A 12,874-nucleotide genomic window follows, 5' to 3' on the forward strand; every position below is an offset into this window, starting at 1 on the left:
ACCCATTTTTCACTTTGTGTGCCCACCCTGTATAATGCTCTCCCCTTGCGTGTGAGCGGGACCTGTGAATACGCTGGGTTGTCACTCCTGTGGTTCCGTTACTGATATGGGAGAAGGGATTTTGCACATGTACTTATGGTTTCCAATCGGTCGACGTGGAATTTCTCAAAACTGAGGTGATTCCGAGTAAGCTTGGCCTACTCAGATGAGCCCTTTAATGAGGTCAGACAGATTCAAAGTAAGATTCTCCCACTGGCCTTACGGGAGCAAGTTGCCATATTGTGGAGCGGAGCGCGGGTAGGGAATGGGGGTGGCCTCTGGGATCTAAGAACAGCCTCCAGTTGATAGCCAGGAAGAAAGCAGTGACCTCAGTCCTGTGACTGTAAGAAACTGAATGCTGTCAACAACCAGTGAGCCTGGAAGAGGATCCAGAGCCTCAAATGAGGTTGCGGGCCCAGCCAACACCCTGATTTCAGCTGTGAGACTCCGGGCAGAGGAGCCAGCTATGCCACGCCCAGACTTCTGACCGACAGAAACCGTGAGATGATAAATAGGTGGTGTTGTAGGCCGAGAAGTTTGTGGTAACTTGTTATACAAATTGAAAACTAATGCACACATCTTTTACCCAGTGATTTTTTTTATTGAGGTATAATTGACATATGACGTTATACTAGTTTCAGATGTATAACATAATGATTTGATGTTTGTATGTATTGTGAAATGATCCCCACGATAAGTGTGGTTAACATCTGTCACTATATATAGTTATTAAAAAAATTATTTTGGTGATGAGAACTTTTAAGATTTATTCTCTCTGCAGCTTCCAAATATGCACTACAGTATTAACTATAGTCTCTGTGCTGTACATTACATCCGCGTGACTTATTTGTTTCATAACTGGGCTGGAAGTTTGTACCTTTTGACCCCTTTCACTCATTTCACACAACACCCCCCTGCCCACCTCTGGCAGCCACCAATCTGTTCTCTGTATCTATGAGCTCAGTTTTTAAATTTTTTGTTTTTGTGCATTAAATCTGTATATTGCTTTGGGTAGTATAGACATTTTAACAATATTAATTCTTTCAATCCATGAGCACAGAATATCTTTCCATTTATTTTTATCTTCTTCAATTTCTTTCACCAATGTCTTGTAGTTTTCAGCGTGTGTCTTTTGCCTCCTTAGTTGATTCCTAGGTATTTTATTCTTTTTGATGCAACTGTAAATAGGATTGTTTTCTTAATTCCTCTTTCTGATAGTTTGTTATTAGTATATAGAAATGCAACAGATTTCTGTATATTGATTTTAGATCCTGCAGCTTTCCTGAATGTGTTAATTAGTTCTAACAGTTTTTTGGTCGAGTCTTTAGGGTTTTCTGTGTTTAATGTCATGTCATCTGCAAATAGCGGCAGTTTCACTTCTTCCTTTCCAATTTGGATGCCTTTTATCTTTTTCTTGCCTAATTGCTCTGACTAGGACTTCCAATACTATGTTGAATACAAGTGGCAAAAGTGGGCATCCTTGTTTTGTTCCTGATCTTAGAGGAAAAACGTTCAGCCTTCAGCTTTTCACTGCTGAGTAGGATGCCAGCCATGGGCTGGCCATATACAGCCTTTATTAGGTTGAAGTATGTTCCCTCTATACTGCTTCGTTGAGAGTTTTTATCATAAATGGATGTTGAATTTTGCCAAATTCTTTTTCTGCATCTATTGAGATGACCATATGATTTTACTCTTCATTTTGTTAATGTGGTGTATCACATTGATTTGCAGATGTTGAACCATCCTTGAATCCTGGAATAAATCCCTCTTGATCAGGATGTACGATCCTTTTAGTGTATTGTTAAATTTGGTTTGCTAATGTTTCATTGAGGATTTTTGCATCTATGTTCATCAGGGATATGGACTGTAATTTTCTTTTCTTGTGGTGACTTTGTCTGATTTTGATATCAGGGTAATGCTGGCCTCATAAAATGAGTTTGGAAGAGTTCTCTCCTCTTCTGTTTTTTTGAAGAGTTTGAGAAAGATTGTATTAATTCTCATTGAATGTTTGGTAGAATTCACCAGTGGAGCTGTCTGGTCCTGGACTTTTGTTTGTTGGAAGGCTTTTGATTACTGATTCAATCTCCTTACTGGTAATTGGACTCTTCAGATTTTCTATTCATGAGTCAGTCTTGGTAGGTTGTATGTTTCTAGGAATTTATCCATTTATTCTAGGTTGTCAAATTTGTTGGTGTACAACTGTTCATAGTAGTCTCTTATGATCCTTTGTATTTCTGTGGTATCAGTTGTAGTGTCTCCTCTTTCATTTTTTGTTTTATTTGAGTCCTGTCTCTTTTTTCTTGAGTCTAGCTAAAGGTTTATCAATTTTTTTTTAATCTTTTTTTTATCAAAGAACCAGCTCTTTGTTTCATTGGTCTTTTTAATTGTCTTTTTAGTCTCTATTTTGCTTATTTCAATTCTGATCTTTGTTATTTCCTTCCTTCTACTAACTTTGGGCTTTGTTCTTATTTTAGTTCCTTGAGGTGTGAAGTTAGGTTGTTTATTTGAGATTTTTCTTGTTTCTTGACGTAGACATTTATGGCTATGAAATTCCCTCTTAGAACTGCTTTTGCTGCATCCCTTAAATTTTAATATGTTGTATTTCCGTTTTCATTTGTCTCAAGGTATTTTTTTATTCTTTGACCTATTGATTGTTCACTAACATGTTGTTTAACCTCCACATATTTGTGAATTTTGGATAAGTTGGACATTTTCTAAAACGTTATCTTTTTTTTTTTTTTTGGCACCTGAGCTAACATCTGTTACCAACCTTTTTTTTTGATTCTTCTCCCCAAAGCCCCCTGGTACATAGTTGTATATTCTAGTTGTAGGTTCTTCTGGCTCTGCTATGTGGGAGGCCGTCTCAGCATGGCTTGATGAGCAGTGCTAGGTCTGTGCCCAGGATCTGAACCAGAGAAACCCTGGGCTGCCAAAGTGGAATGTGTGAACTTCACCACTCGACCCCAGGGCTGGCCCCAAAGTTAACTACTTTTGAAGTGCTTATACAGCTTCTACAATAAATAGGACACATTAATGAAAATGACACTGGAAGCATATCTTAGATATTTTCAAAATTGTTATCTCATGTTACCTTGTCACAAATATAGTCTAGTCCATAAAAAAAGAGCTGCAGGCACTTTTATTTGGTCTTCAATACCATGAAAAAGATCTGAAGAACTTTGCTGGCAATATGTTAACTTAGGCTATTGATGTGGCTGATTAGGATACAGCAGGTTGCCTCCTGGTGCTGGAAGTCACCTCAGAAACCATTAGCTGAGCTGAATAAATTAAGATGTAATGGAAGCATTTTCCTAAAAATTTAGCAATTGGGGAAAGCCAATTACTCTGTTGAATAATTTATTAAACACCCAGGTTAATCAATGCTAAGATAGTTTTATTACCTAACTCATGTTTTCATTGAGGTTAATTAGAACCTATGACAATAAAGTTTAACAAGCACACCTCCCCAAAATGGACAGAGGAACGTAAATTACACAGAGATAAATTATTGGTAGACAAAATAAATCAAAACAAAATAGATAATACAGTATTAATGGATAATGTGAAAGGGTTTACTTTTGAAGATAATAGTATTGACAAATTTTCTCATTTCCTCAGAAACATCACAAAATGCATGTGTTCCCAATTATGAGAATCTCATAATAGACAACTCTTATCATCTTAAATCCTGCTAAGTAAACCCCATTAAATAATTTTAGCCTAATTTTGTGTCTGGCTATGGAAAACAGCATCTCAATTTGACATGCTTTAAAAAAATTATTAAAGCAAAAATAATTTTAAAAGGTGCTCTTTTGGGAGAACATTCTCCTTTGTTTACTTTCACAGAAAGCAAAACCTACTGTAAAATTAAGTAAATAAAGTAAATCAACCTTTATTTGACATAATTGACATGGTTAAAAACAAGATTTAGAGTCAGGAATACTTGCCCAATTAATTGAGGCAATGCATGACAAAACTATGGCAACTGTTTTGTTAAAATAATTCTAGTTCCAGGGCTGCCCTGGTGGCATAGTGGTTAAGTTTGCATGCTCTGCTTCGGCAGCTTAGGGTTTGTGGGTTATGATCCCGGGCACAGACTTACACACCACTCATCAAGCCACACTGTGGCAGGGTCCCACATACAAAATAGAGGAAGATCGGCACACATGTTAGCTCAGGGACAATCTTCCTCAAGCTAAAAGAGGGAGATTGGCAACAGATGCTCGCTCAGGGCCACTCTCCCTCACCAAAAAAAGAAACGAAAATGAAAGAAAAAATTCTAGCTCAAGGAATGAGGTCTTAAATACAAAATCTAAAGAAAATAAAGCAGCAAGGGAAAGCATTGTGACTGTGACAAAGATATACTAATGACATCCTCTTTTCAAAAGGCTACTGGAAAAATTTGCATGTACATTCGAGGAAAAAAGATGCAACTCATTGGTCTATTACTGAATAACAGAAAACTTCTAGTTTGACTGCTGTGATATATTTGATAATTTGACAAATAACATTTGATTTGGTGCTTTGGACTGTTATGATAGAAATATAACACACGTATTTTCTCTTTTATTATAGGTTCCAATGTCACGCGGCCTTTAAAACTAATCGCTTAATTTTGAAAACATTTTCACTGATCTCATTTTTAAACCTATGGCAATATATGTAATTGGCAACTCACCACTTACTTAAGTGGTAGGACTATTTATTTCTCCAGAAAGGTCTTAATTTTACATTTTGTGAGGTGTTTTTTCCCCCCACATAGAAGGATGCCAGCTCTCTAGGATCTCTAGGCTCTTTGCCTCAATGAAAGCCAAAGTCTCAATCTCTAGTTACAGAGAGTCTGGAAAGACCTGCACTTTTATTTTTTAAACCATGTGAGAGAATTACAGGAAAAACTTATTTGTATTTGTTAAAAATTTAAAGAAATGGTTTTTCATAACTACATCAGACACAAATAAAATGGCATATCTTTAATTGCCTCAAAAGTAACTATTATCCTGTGGTCAAGATAATCTAGAAAAGTCAGATTAAAATTATTTTTCTTCTACATGTCTTTATTTTAGAACTAATGGCTTTGATAACCGTGTTTTCTAGGTATTTTGTGTGTGTGTGTCTGTGCATATTTATATAAGATGAGGGCACAGGAGGAAAAGGATTCTCCTGTAATTATATTCTCACAAATAAATTCTTCGTGTCAAGCATTAAACTCTATAATCTGAGATGTAGAATTAACAAAACCACATTTAATAATAAGTACACACCAGAGACAAGTGATTATCTTTCTTCTCAAGTAAGTCAAAGCAAACATGGGTTTGATCTTTTAATCTATCATTCATTCATTCAATTCTGTTACAGACATACATCAGCTTGTCTTCATGAAATCTTTAATCTAATATCATGTAATCTACATTAAGCACATTTGCTAGAATGTGTACCTTAAAATAAAAATAGCCATGTGATTCTTTGCATCTCTTTAGATTGGTTCAATCTGAGAGAGAAGACTGGAATGTCACTCCACATGCTCTCCAGCAAAACTGGTATCTCTGTTTCTTTACTTAGCATTCACCACTTCTAAAATAATACCCCATGTGTTTATTTATTGTACTCATTGTTCCCCAACACCTTCTCCCCACTCTCTTTAGAGTGTAAGCTGCGCAAAGGCAAGGATTTTTGTGTTTTGGCTGTTAGTATATTCCAAGTGTCTAGAACCGTGACTGACACCACTAGCAGTCATTCACCAAATAGAACAGTGTGGTAGATGAGGTCAGAGATGTTAGCGGATGGGGACTGGGGAACAGATCATCTTGTAGGCCACTGTCAGGACTCTGGCTCTGAGTGCAGTGAGGAGCCACTCCAGGATTTGGTGCAGAAGGGTGCTGTAACCTGATTTATGTTTGAAAAGCATCACTCTAGCTGCTGTTAGAGATGGGCTGTAGAGGGCAAGGTAGAAGCAAGGAGACAGTTATGAGACAAACATAGGGAAGCGGGTGAGGAACGATGAGGGCATAGATCAGGGTGATAGCAGTGTCAACGGTGAGAAGTGGTTGAATTCTGGATTATTGTGAAGGTAAAGCAAACAGCATTTCCTGATGGGCCGGATGTGGGCTCTGAGAAAAGAGAGGATTCAAGGATGACAACAAAATTGTTCTGGCTTAAGCAACTGGAAGAATGGAGTTGTCATCACTTGACTTACGAAGGACTGTGGGAGGAGTATGGTTGAGGGTAGGGCGGGGGAGGATTAAGAATTCAGTGTTGGGTATGTTATGTTTCAGGGGTTTTGTTAGGCAGTCACCAAGCGATGCCAAATGCTGGTGGATCTGTGTGTGGCTGAAGTTGAGGGAGTATTCTGGGCTGGGGACATAAGGTTCATTGCATATGAATGGGGCTTAAGGTGAATGCAGAGAAGAGGAACAAGGCCCGAGCACCCTGGGGTTAAAAGGTCTCTGAGAAGGAATAAATTTTTAGAGAAAGAGAATATCAGGTTCTTCTCAGATGATAAATGCCCTGACGGAAAAAACCGTATCAGGTGATGTTACATAATGAAAGATAGGTAAGAACAAGCAAATTATGAACATAATTTAAAGATAGAATTTATTCTCTGATGGTTTACTCATGCAAACTGCACATAAAAGAAAATAGTACAGTTTGTGTAACATTGCAAATATAAGGACTCAAAATGCTAGGTACAGAAGTAGTGTGACATTCTGAAAGTCAAAATGGAATTTGTGTTTATACAACTAATAATGATTTTTATTTGCTGAGTACAGACTGATTTACAATGAAAGTTTTGCTAACCTTGGTAAGCTCATTAACCGTTTACATGACTTCTTACATCTATGTAGTTTTATTTTACAGTTGCAAGAATTCCTGTTACCAAAGAACTTTAACTTGCATAAATAATAAAATGAAAGAAAAATGCACTGAAGGACTTAGCAGAGTCAAAAATTGAGGCTTTTCCTAACCCATCCAAACTACAATAAAAAATAGTCTTCTTGCAGAATTCGTATTTTGTGCCTTTGAGATCAACTCCTTAGCATAACTATGGCAAAATCATGATTAGAAATTGATTACTTTAAAATTATAAAATCAGTTAAAAAAATTTTAGAATAGAATTATCAACTAAAAATGCTTTCATTTTTAATAAGCCAAACAATAAAATTCCTATTATTTTCATACTTAAAAGTCCTGAAATGTCATTTGTATAATTTGAATGTTTCCCAGGTTGGAACTTAGGCAGGTGGGATATATCCTTGAATTATCAAGGATATTCCATATAGGTTTTTAAATGTCAGTCTCATTAGGAGATGGCACTGAGACTTTAGCAAATAGTGTAGTATGGATGCAGAACAAACTACACAACTTATTATAAATGCGTTACAGATATTTACATAATGGAATCCTGCTTGAATGCCAGAAGTTGCTACTGGGTAGGACTCATAACTATTTTACAAAGTTTCCTTACACACATCTACTACTTTATTTTTAACAATTTAGTCTATTTTAAAATATTGTACTGTATTTTGAACATAATTGCTGAATAAAAATAGATAATGGCACATTAGAAAACTCAGTATCCCACAGATGACTGGATAATGAGAAAAGTGTACCTACAATCATCTCATCAGAAACGAACTACATCATGGAATGTTAGTTCTCCAAGCCTGCACAGTAATGACATTTTAAATTGCAATCATCTATTGGCCAGCATCACACTGAAGGCATCTTAAACATTCAAGCAAAGATTGCTGGCATAAACTATTGAAAGACACACACACACACGCGCACACATACATTCTCTCTCATTCATTCTTGCTTCCCACATTATAATTACATTGTTCTAAAGATAGATACTGATTTTTTTCCCACGAGAAACGTTATCAAAATTTGCTACTAAAAGATGACAGTGCTTTCACAAGAATACGTACAAGTTAGCTTGCAAGTACAAGACAATGGGGGTAAACAGTCTTAAATTTTCTAAGTAGTAATTTTTAGGCTTTTCTGGCAACCATACCATACTTGATTATGCATAAACTTCTCAGTTTGTAACCTGAAATCTGCAAAAAAACAAAAAACAACCTAATTTCAAAAAATTATTAGATATCTGATAACCCTGTATCATACATTATATAATTTCGTATTAGCCTCAAAACATAGGGTTTAAAATACTGAATTTAAGACTTGAAAAATAGTCATTTTTGAAATGATAAAGGATTTCAAAATTCATGTCTACTTAAAATCTTAAGAGAAAATGCACTAGTAATGATCTTGATTTCGTTTAAGAGTGTGCATAAAAGCACTGTATGTCATTTACCATGTTTCACTCACATAAAAAGTGTTCTCTAATGTTCTTCCTTTTGCATTATGTGCAAAATAAAACGCAAAAAGATTAAAAGCAAATTTCTATCTTTCTCTGGCTAGTGCTTTATGACCTTGTTAACATTACAAAGTCAACAGGGACTACGCAAAACTTTGGTTTAAACGATATAACAATACTACCATCACAGTTGAGGGTTAAGAGGTGGTCAAAAGAAATGGAAGTGGGAAAAGAGATTCAGTAACACCCCCATTTATTAAAACACCACCAAATTAAAAGTGAAATAAACCACAATGAATTATAATACAATTTACACATTGAGCACAGAAAAATTATAACAATCTAACAATATTTATAAAAAAAAAGCAAAATCAGTCTTTTTCCAGAGACTAAAAACTGTTGTTCAGTCTGATCATCAACTGCTGCTACACCAACTTTAGAGCCAAATTTAATTTCAAGTAAAAAAAAAAAAATTTACAACCACAGATTTCGCATAAATGGAAACTGGTCTTTCCTTGATTTCCCTTTGAAGTCACTAATGAGTATCTAAGACTGCTGCACCGCAGGGTTTTAATCAGCTTCCGGAGGGCTGCGACTGGGAGGGAGGGGCCATAACAACCTGCGGGAGCGCCGGCTCTGTACTCTGGTCCGCCATCTGGGTGAGGACTGACGTGGCCACAGCTTCTGCCTTGGAGGTTGAACTGACGCCATTGGATGTGCTGACAGAACTATGCTGTATCGCTTCAGCGTGGGGACTACTCGGCACTGACAGGTCTTCTGAACTGTCATCTTTATCAGCAGCTGAGCGGAAAAAAGAAAAATTACTCAGTTTCTTAAAATATCTGTAAGAATGTATCAGTAGGTTGAAGTCAATATAGAGAGTAAAAAGAGGGCATTTTACAAAATCAGTTATTTAGATAAATGAGTATGACTGGAACTGAGGAACTGAGAGGTGGCTCTAAGTCCTGAAGTAGGCAATTTTACCCTCAACAGCTCCAACGAAGGCACAACCATGCACATGGAAATATCAGCGTGCTCAGTGCCTCACAAAATATGGCTGAAGAAATATTTGCTAAATAGTGTTAAGAAAGAAAATGGGTAGGAATTTGGGAGATAGCTTCTTATAAATATAACAAAACACTTATCAAACAACCCATTTAACAAAACCAGTCTCTTTGCCTACATGCTATTCTTATTAAAAGATAAAAAAATGTGTAAGCACATGCATAAACAAAATGAATTCTTACATACAAATTATATCTTCAAATTATTCCCTCTGCATTTTCCAGAACTATATTCTGGCTGACTTTCCCTCTACTGCAGCAATGGATGATTACAACACCTGATTCTAATGATGTACACACAGGAGAATAAGCAATATTTAGACTCTAAATGCCACCAGCTGTTATAGTTGCATGAATTAATTGGGATTCAAATAAAAATCCATATAAAACTCTAGACACTGCAATTGAAAAGATATTCAGGAAAGGGCATTCTAAATATTTATGAAAATAAATCTACCAATTTTTAGGCGTGAACAATGAATCTTCTGCATCTTAACAGAATAGAATCCAGTAATTTCATTTAGTGAACAATCTGACATTCACAACACACACACACAGTTATAGTGTTCGTAAGATACGAGACACAATGGCATGAACACCTGTGAACCCAGCCCCCAACTTGAGAAGACTGCCAATGACACTGATGCCTCCTGGAAGCTCCTCTCCTCACCAAAGCTAATCACCATTCTGATATTTCTTTAACCATTCTCTGGTTTTTTTCTTTGAAGTTTTACCAAATAGATATGTATCCCTAAACAATATCATTTAGCTTATTTTTTAACATTCTAAAAACAGTACCATACTGGATGTATTCTTTTGCGCCTTCCTTTTTTCACTTGGCATTAAAATAATTTTTACTTAGTGTTTAGAAGTGACAATAAGCAGGCTTTCTATCGAATCTGAGAATGCATACTGGCCTGCTTACTGATGGCTAAGTGCCTACTCTGAGAGTCAATTATTAAAAGACTGTGGACTCCATGAAGCAGGACTTATCCTATGATTTGAATTGTAGAAGATGAAGGGGGAGGACCCTGGCAAACACGACTTTAGCTCAAATAAAATTCCTCATTTTGAGGGTTTTCTGCAATATAGTAGTTCTTACAGAATTTTGACACATTTGCCTCAAATGCATGCATGTTTTAAAATATATTAATGAGATAGAATTCCATCTTCTCTATCAATCTGCTACAAATGCAAAACCACACCCCTGGATAAAAATTTGACCTCAAGATATAACAAAAAAAAACCCTCAATCAGTAATCCTTTTAAAATTATATAAAGCAAAAAGAATACTTTTCTGATCAAGCAATACTGAATGTTATAAAATATTTACAATTCAGTTAAATATCCAATATAACAGTTATATGTTCAAAGAAAACACTGGCAATGAGAGATTAACTGGAAAAAATACTAAAAAGCAGTCTTTATTTCACCACTGTTCTTCAAGAGGACAACAAACTGACCTTTCTCTCAATGTGAAGTTCTATAGCTACACCAGCTTTCAAAAATAAAAAGGCTGATCTGTGATGAGTAGTATAAGGAAATGTAAATATATAGTTGAGGCAATGAAACACTAAATTTGTAAGGGACAAATCTTTAGGCTGTACAAAGAATCAGGTACTCATAAATTATGTAACTAGAAATTTCACATATAAGATACTTTTATAATGTGATATATCCACACCTACGTCCACTTCTAGAAGGTGAGGGGAGAAAAATTACTAGTATAATCACAAGCACTAGAAAGAAAGAAGAGATCTTACGGCACTCAAAGAGCCCTTTTCAGCCCTACTTAAGCTGAAAGAAACCAGCTGTTTGACAATTCCCTCTCTCTGAAGTTCCCTACCTATGTTTATACATATTTTCATTAATGAAAATATAAAGTTCTCAATTACATTTAGAGCCCAAGAAGCTTTCATTCTCACTTATGATTACAGAAATGACTATAATAATATAGTTTTAATTACGCCCAGCAATCTAGAGAATATGAATTAATGGCAACAAAATCACTCTTGTGCTTTATTCTTCATGGAGCCCAAACATTAAAAAAGTGTTTGCATTTTCATTCATATTTTATACGATTTGACTGTTAAGGTGACTATTTGTCATGGTTTTCCTATGACTCAGGGGATTCCTAGGATGAAAGACTTTCAGTGTTAAAATTAGGGTTTCAGTGAAACCCTAAGATGGTGTGACTTTATACTGTCACCTTTACCAGCAAGATTTTGTAATAACCTTTAATTTCTACTAAGCCTTAGTTTCCTTTCACAAATGTTTTGAAAGAGTCAACCAGTATTATAGCTTACTACTATTAGCAATTGCTGTGTGCTGTAACATGATGTATAGTGTTAGGTATCTGTGAATTTCCCCATATTTTCTCCAAGGTTTAAATATTCACTTAGTCAATCTCTATATTTATCATTCCTGTTAAACAACAAAGAAGTCAGTATTTTTCCAAAGACTTCAAATTTGGAAATAGAAATTACTTGAAAATTTCTACAAAATCCAATTATCTCCCAAAAGTCCAATTAATTCCCAAAAGAGAATTAATTTTATGCTAGTCAGTCAATTTGATTATCTAGATGACTAGACAGGAAAAAAGGTAGGAATAGTTCCAAACCCCCAAAATGTCTAATTCATTTCTTGCAGTCTCACAATCTAGTATAATATATATATTCACTAAACACTTATTAATCTAGATTTTCAGTTTATTTAAACCCATACATCTATGCACTTAAAAAATATACATTATTGCTTAAAATGAAAAATTGGCTTGCATTTGCTGAGCATACACTGCCTCGATAATAGAAATAAAATTGTTGGAATTATCCAATGATTATACAAGATTAAAAAATTGCAGATAATTTTTAATTAAATGCAACTTAAGAGTTAATATTCCTTCTAATTTTATAGACTCAACTGTATGTTTCCTTTTGAAGCTATCAAAATTCAAGAGAGCTCTCTTGTTAAGAAAATCATGTATGCATAATGCTAGACTCAGTAGCTTCTATAGGAAATTACGTTGTTAAGTCAGATGGGAGCCATAATGGCCTCATCCCTGCAGCAATCATTGTTAATACGAACCCCAAACATATTTCTATACGGTTCCAATTTACTCCACAATGTGTTTCACCATCTTGTCAAAATGACTAGATATCAAAGGACTGAGATTTATTTGCTCAAAACTGACAAAAATCAATGTTCTAAATATATATGGCAATAGAGAGTTGCTAAATCTACTGAATCTTTTAAATTAAAAAATATTGCCCATTCTGATGAAACTGCTTACAATGGCTACAAGTAAAGATGGTGGCCATTAAGTTTTATTGTGAGCACCTGAGGAACTGTTTGCATCCAATAGAAAACGTTTCTTTCTTTTGAATTACTGACACTGGCAAATTAAAATGAAGTGGATACATATGGTTGAAACAATCTTCACATTTACAAATATCCTGAA

At 35.4% G+C, this 12,874-nt stretch overlaps 1 protein-coding gene across 11 annotated transcripts in view; it reads right to left on the minus strand.

Annotated features, from left to right (window-relative positions):
• Nucleotides 1-6,613: 6,613 nt before the first annotated feature.
• ATF2 (activating transcription factor 2) overlaps nucleotides 6,614-12,874 on the minus strand; it is a 73,471-nt gene continuing 67,210 nt past the window's right edge. For 7 of the 11 annotated variants that reach the window (XM_044768676.2, XM_044768678.2, XM_044768674.2 and 4 more), the window contains 2 exons: nucleotides 8,973-9,154; nucleotides 6,614-8,093 (listed from right to left, as the gene is read on the minus strand). In XM_044768676.2, coding sequence (XP_044624611.1) covers nucleotides 8,028-8,093; nucleotides 8,973-9,154 — 248 coding nt within the window. In that variant the 3' untranslated portion in view covers nucleotides 6,614-8,027. Of the gene's footprint in view, nucleotides 8,094-8,591; nucleotides 9,155-12,874 lie in introns of those variants that run through there. The other 4 variants (XM_070508140.1, XM_070508141.1, XM_070508139.1 and 1 more) reach the window with 2 other exon arrangements.

This window comes from Equus asinus, chromosome 4, assembly GCF_041296235.1.
Source record: "Equus asinus isolate D_3611 breed Donkey chromosome 4, EquAss-T2T_v2, whole genome shotgun sequence".
Taxonomy (NCBI): Eukaryota; Metazoa; Chordata; class Mammalia; order Perissodactyla; family Equidae; genus Equus; species Equus asinus.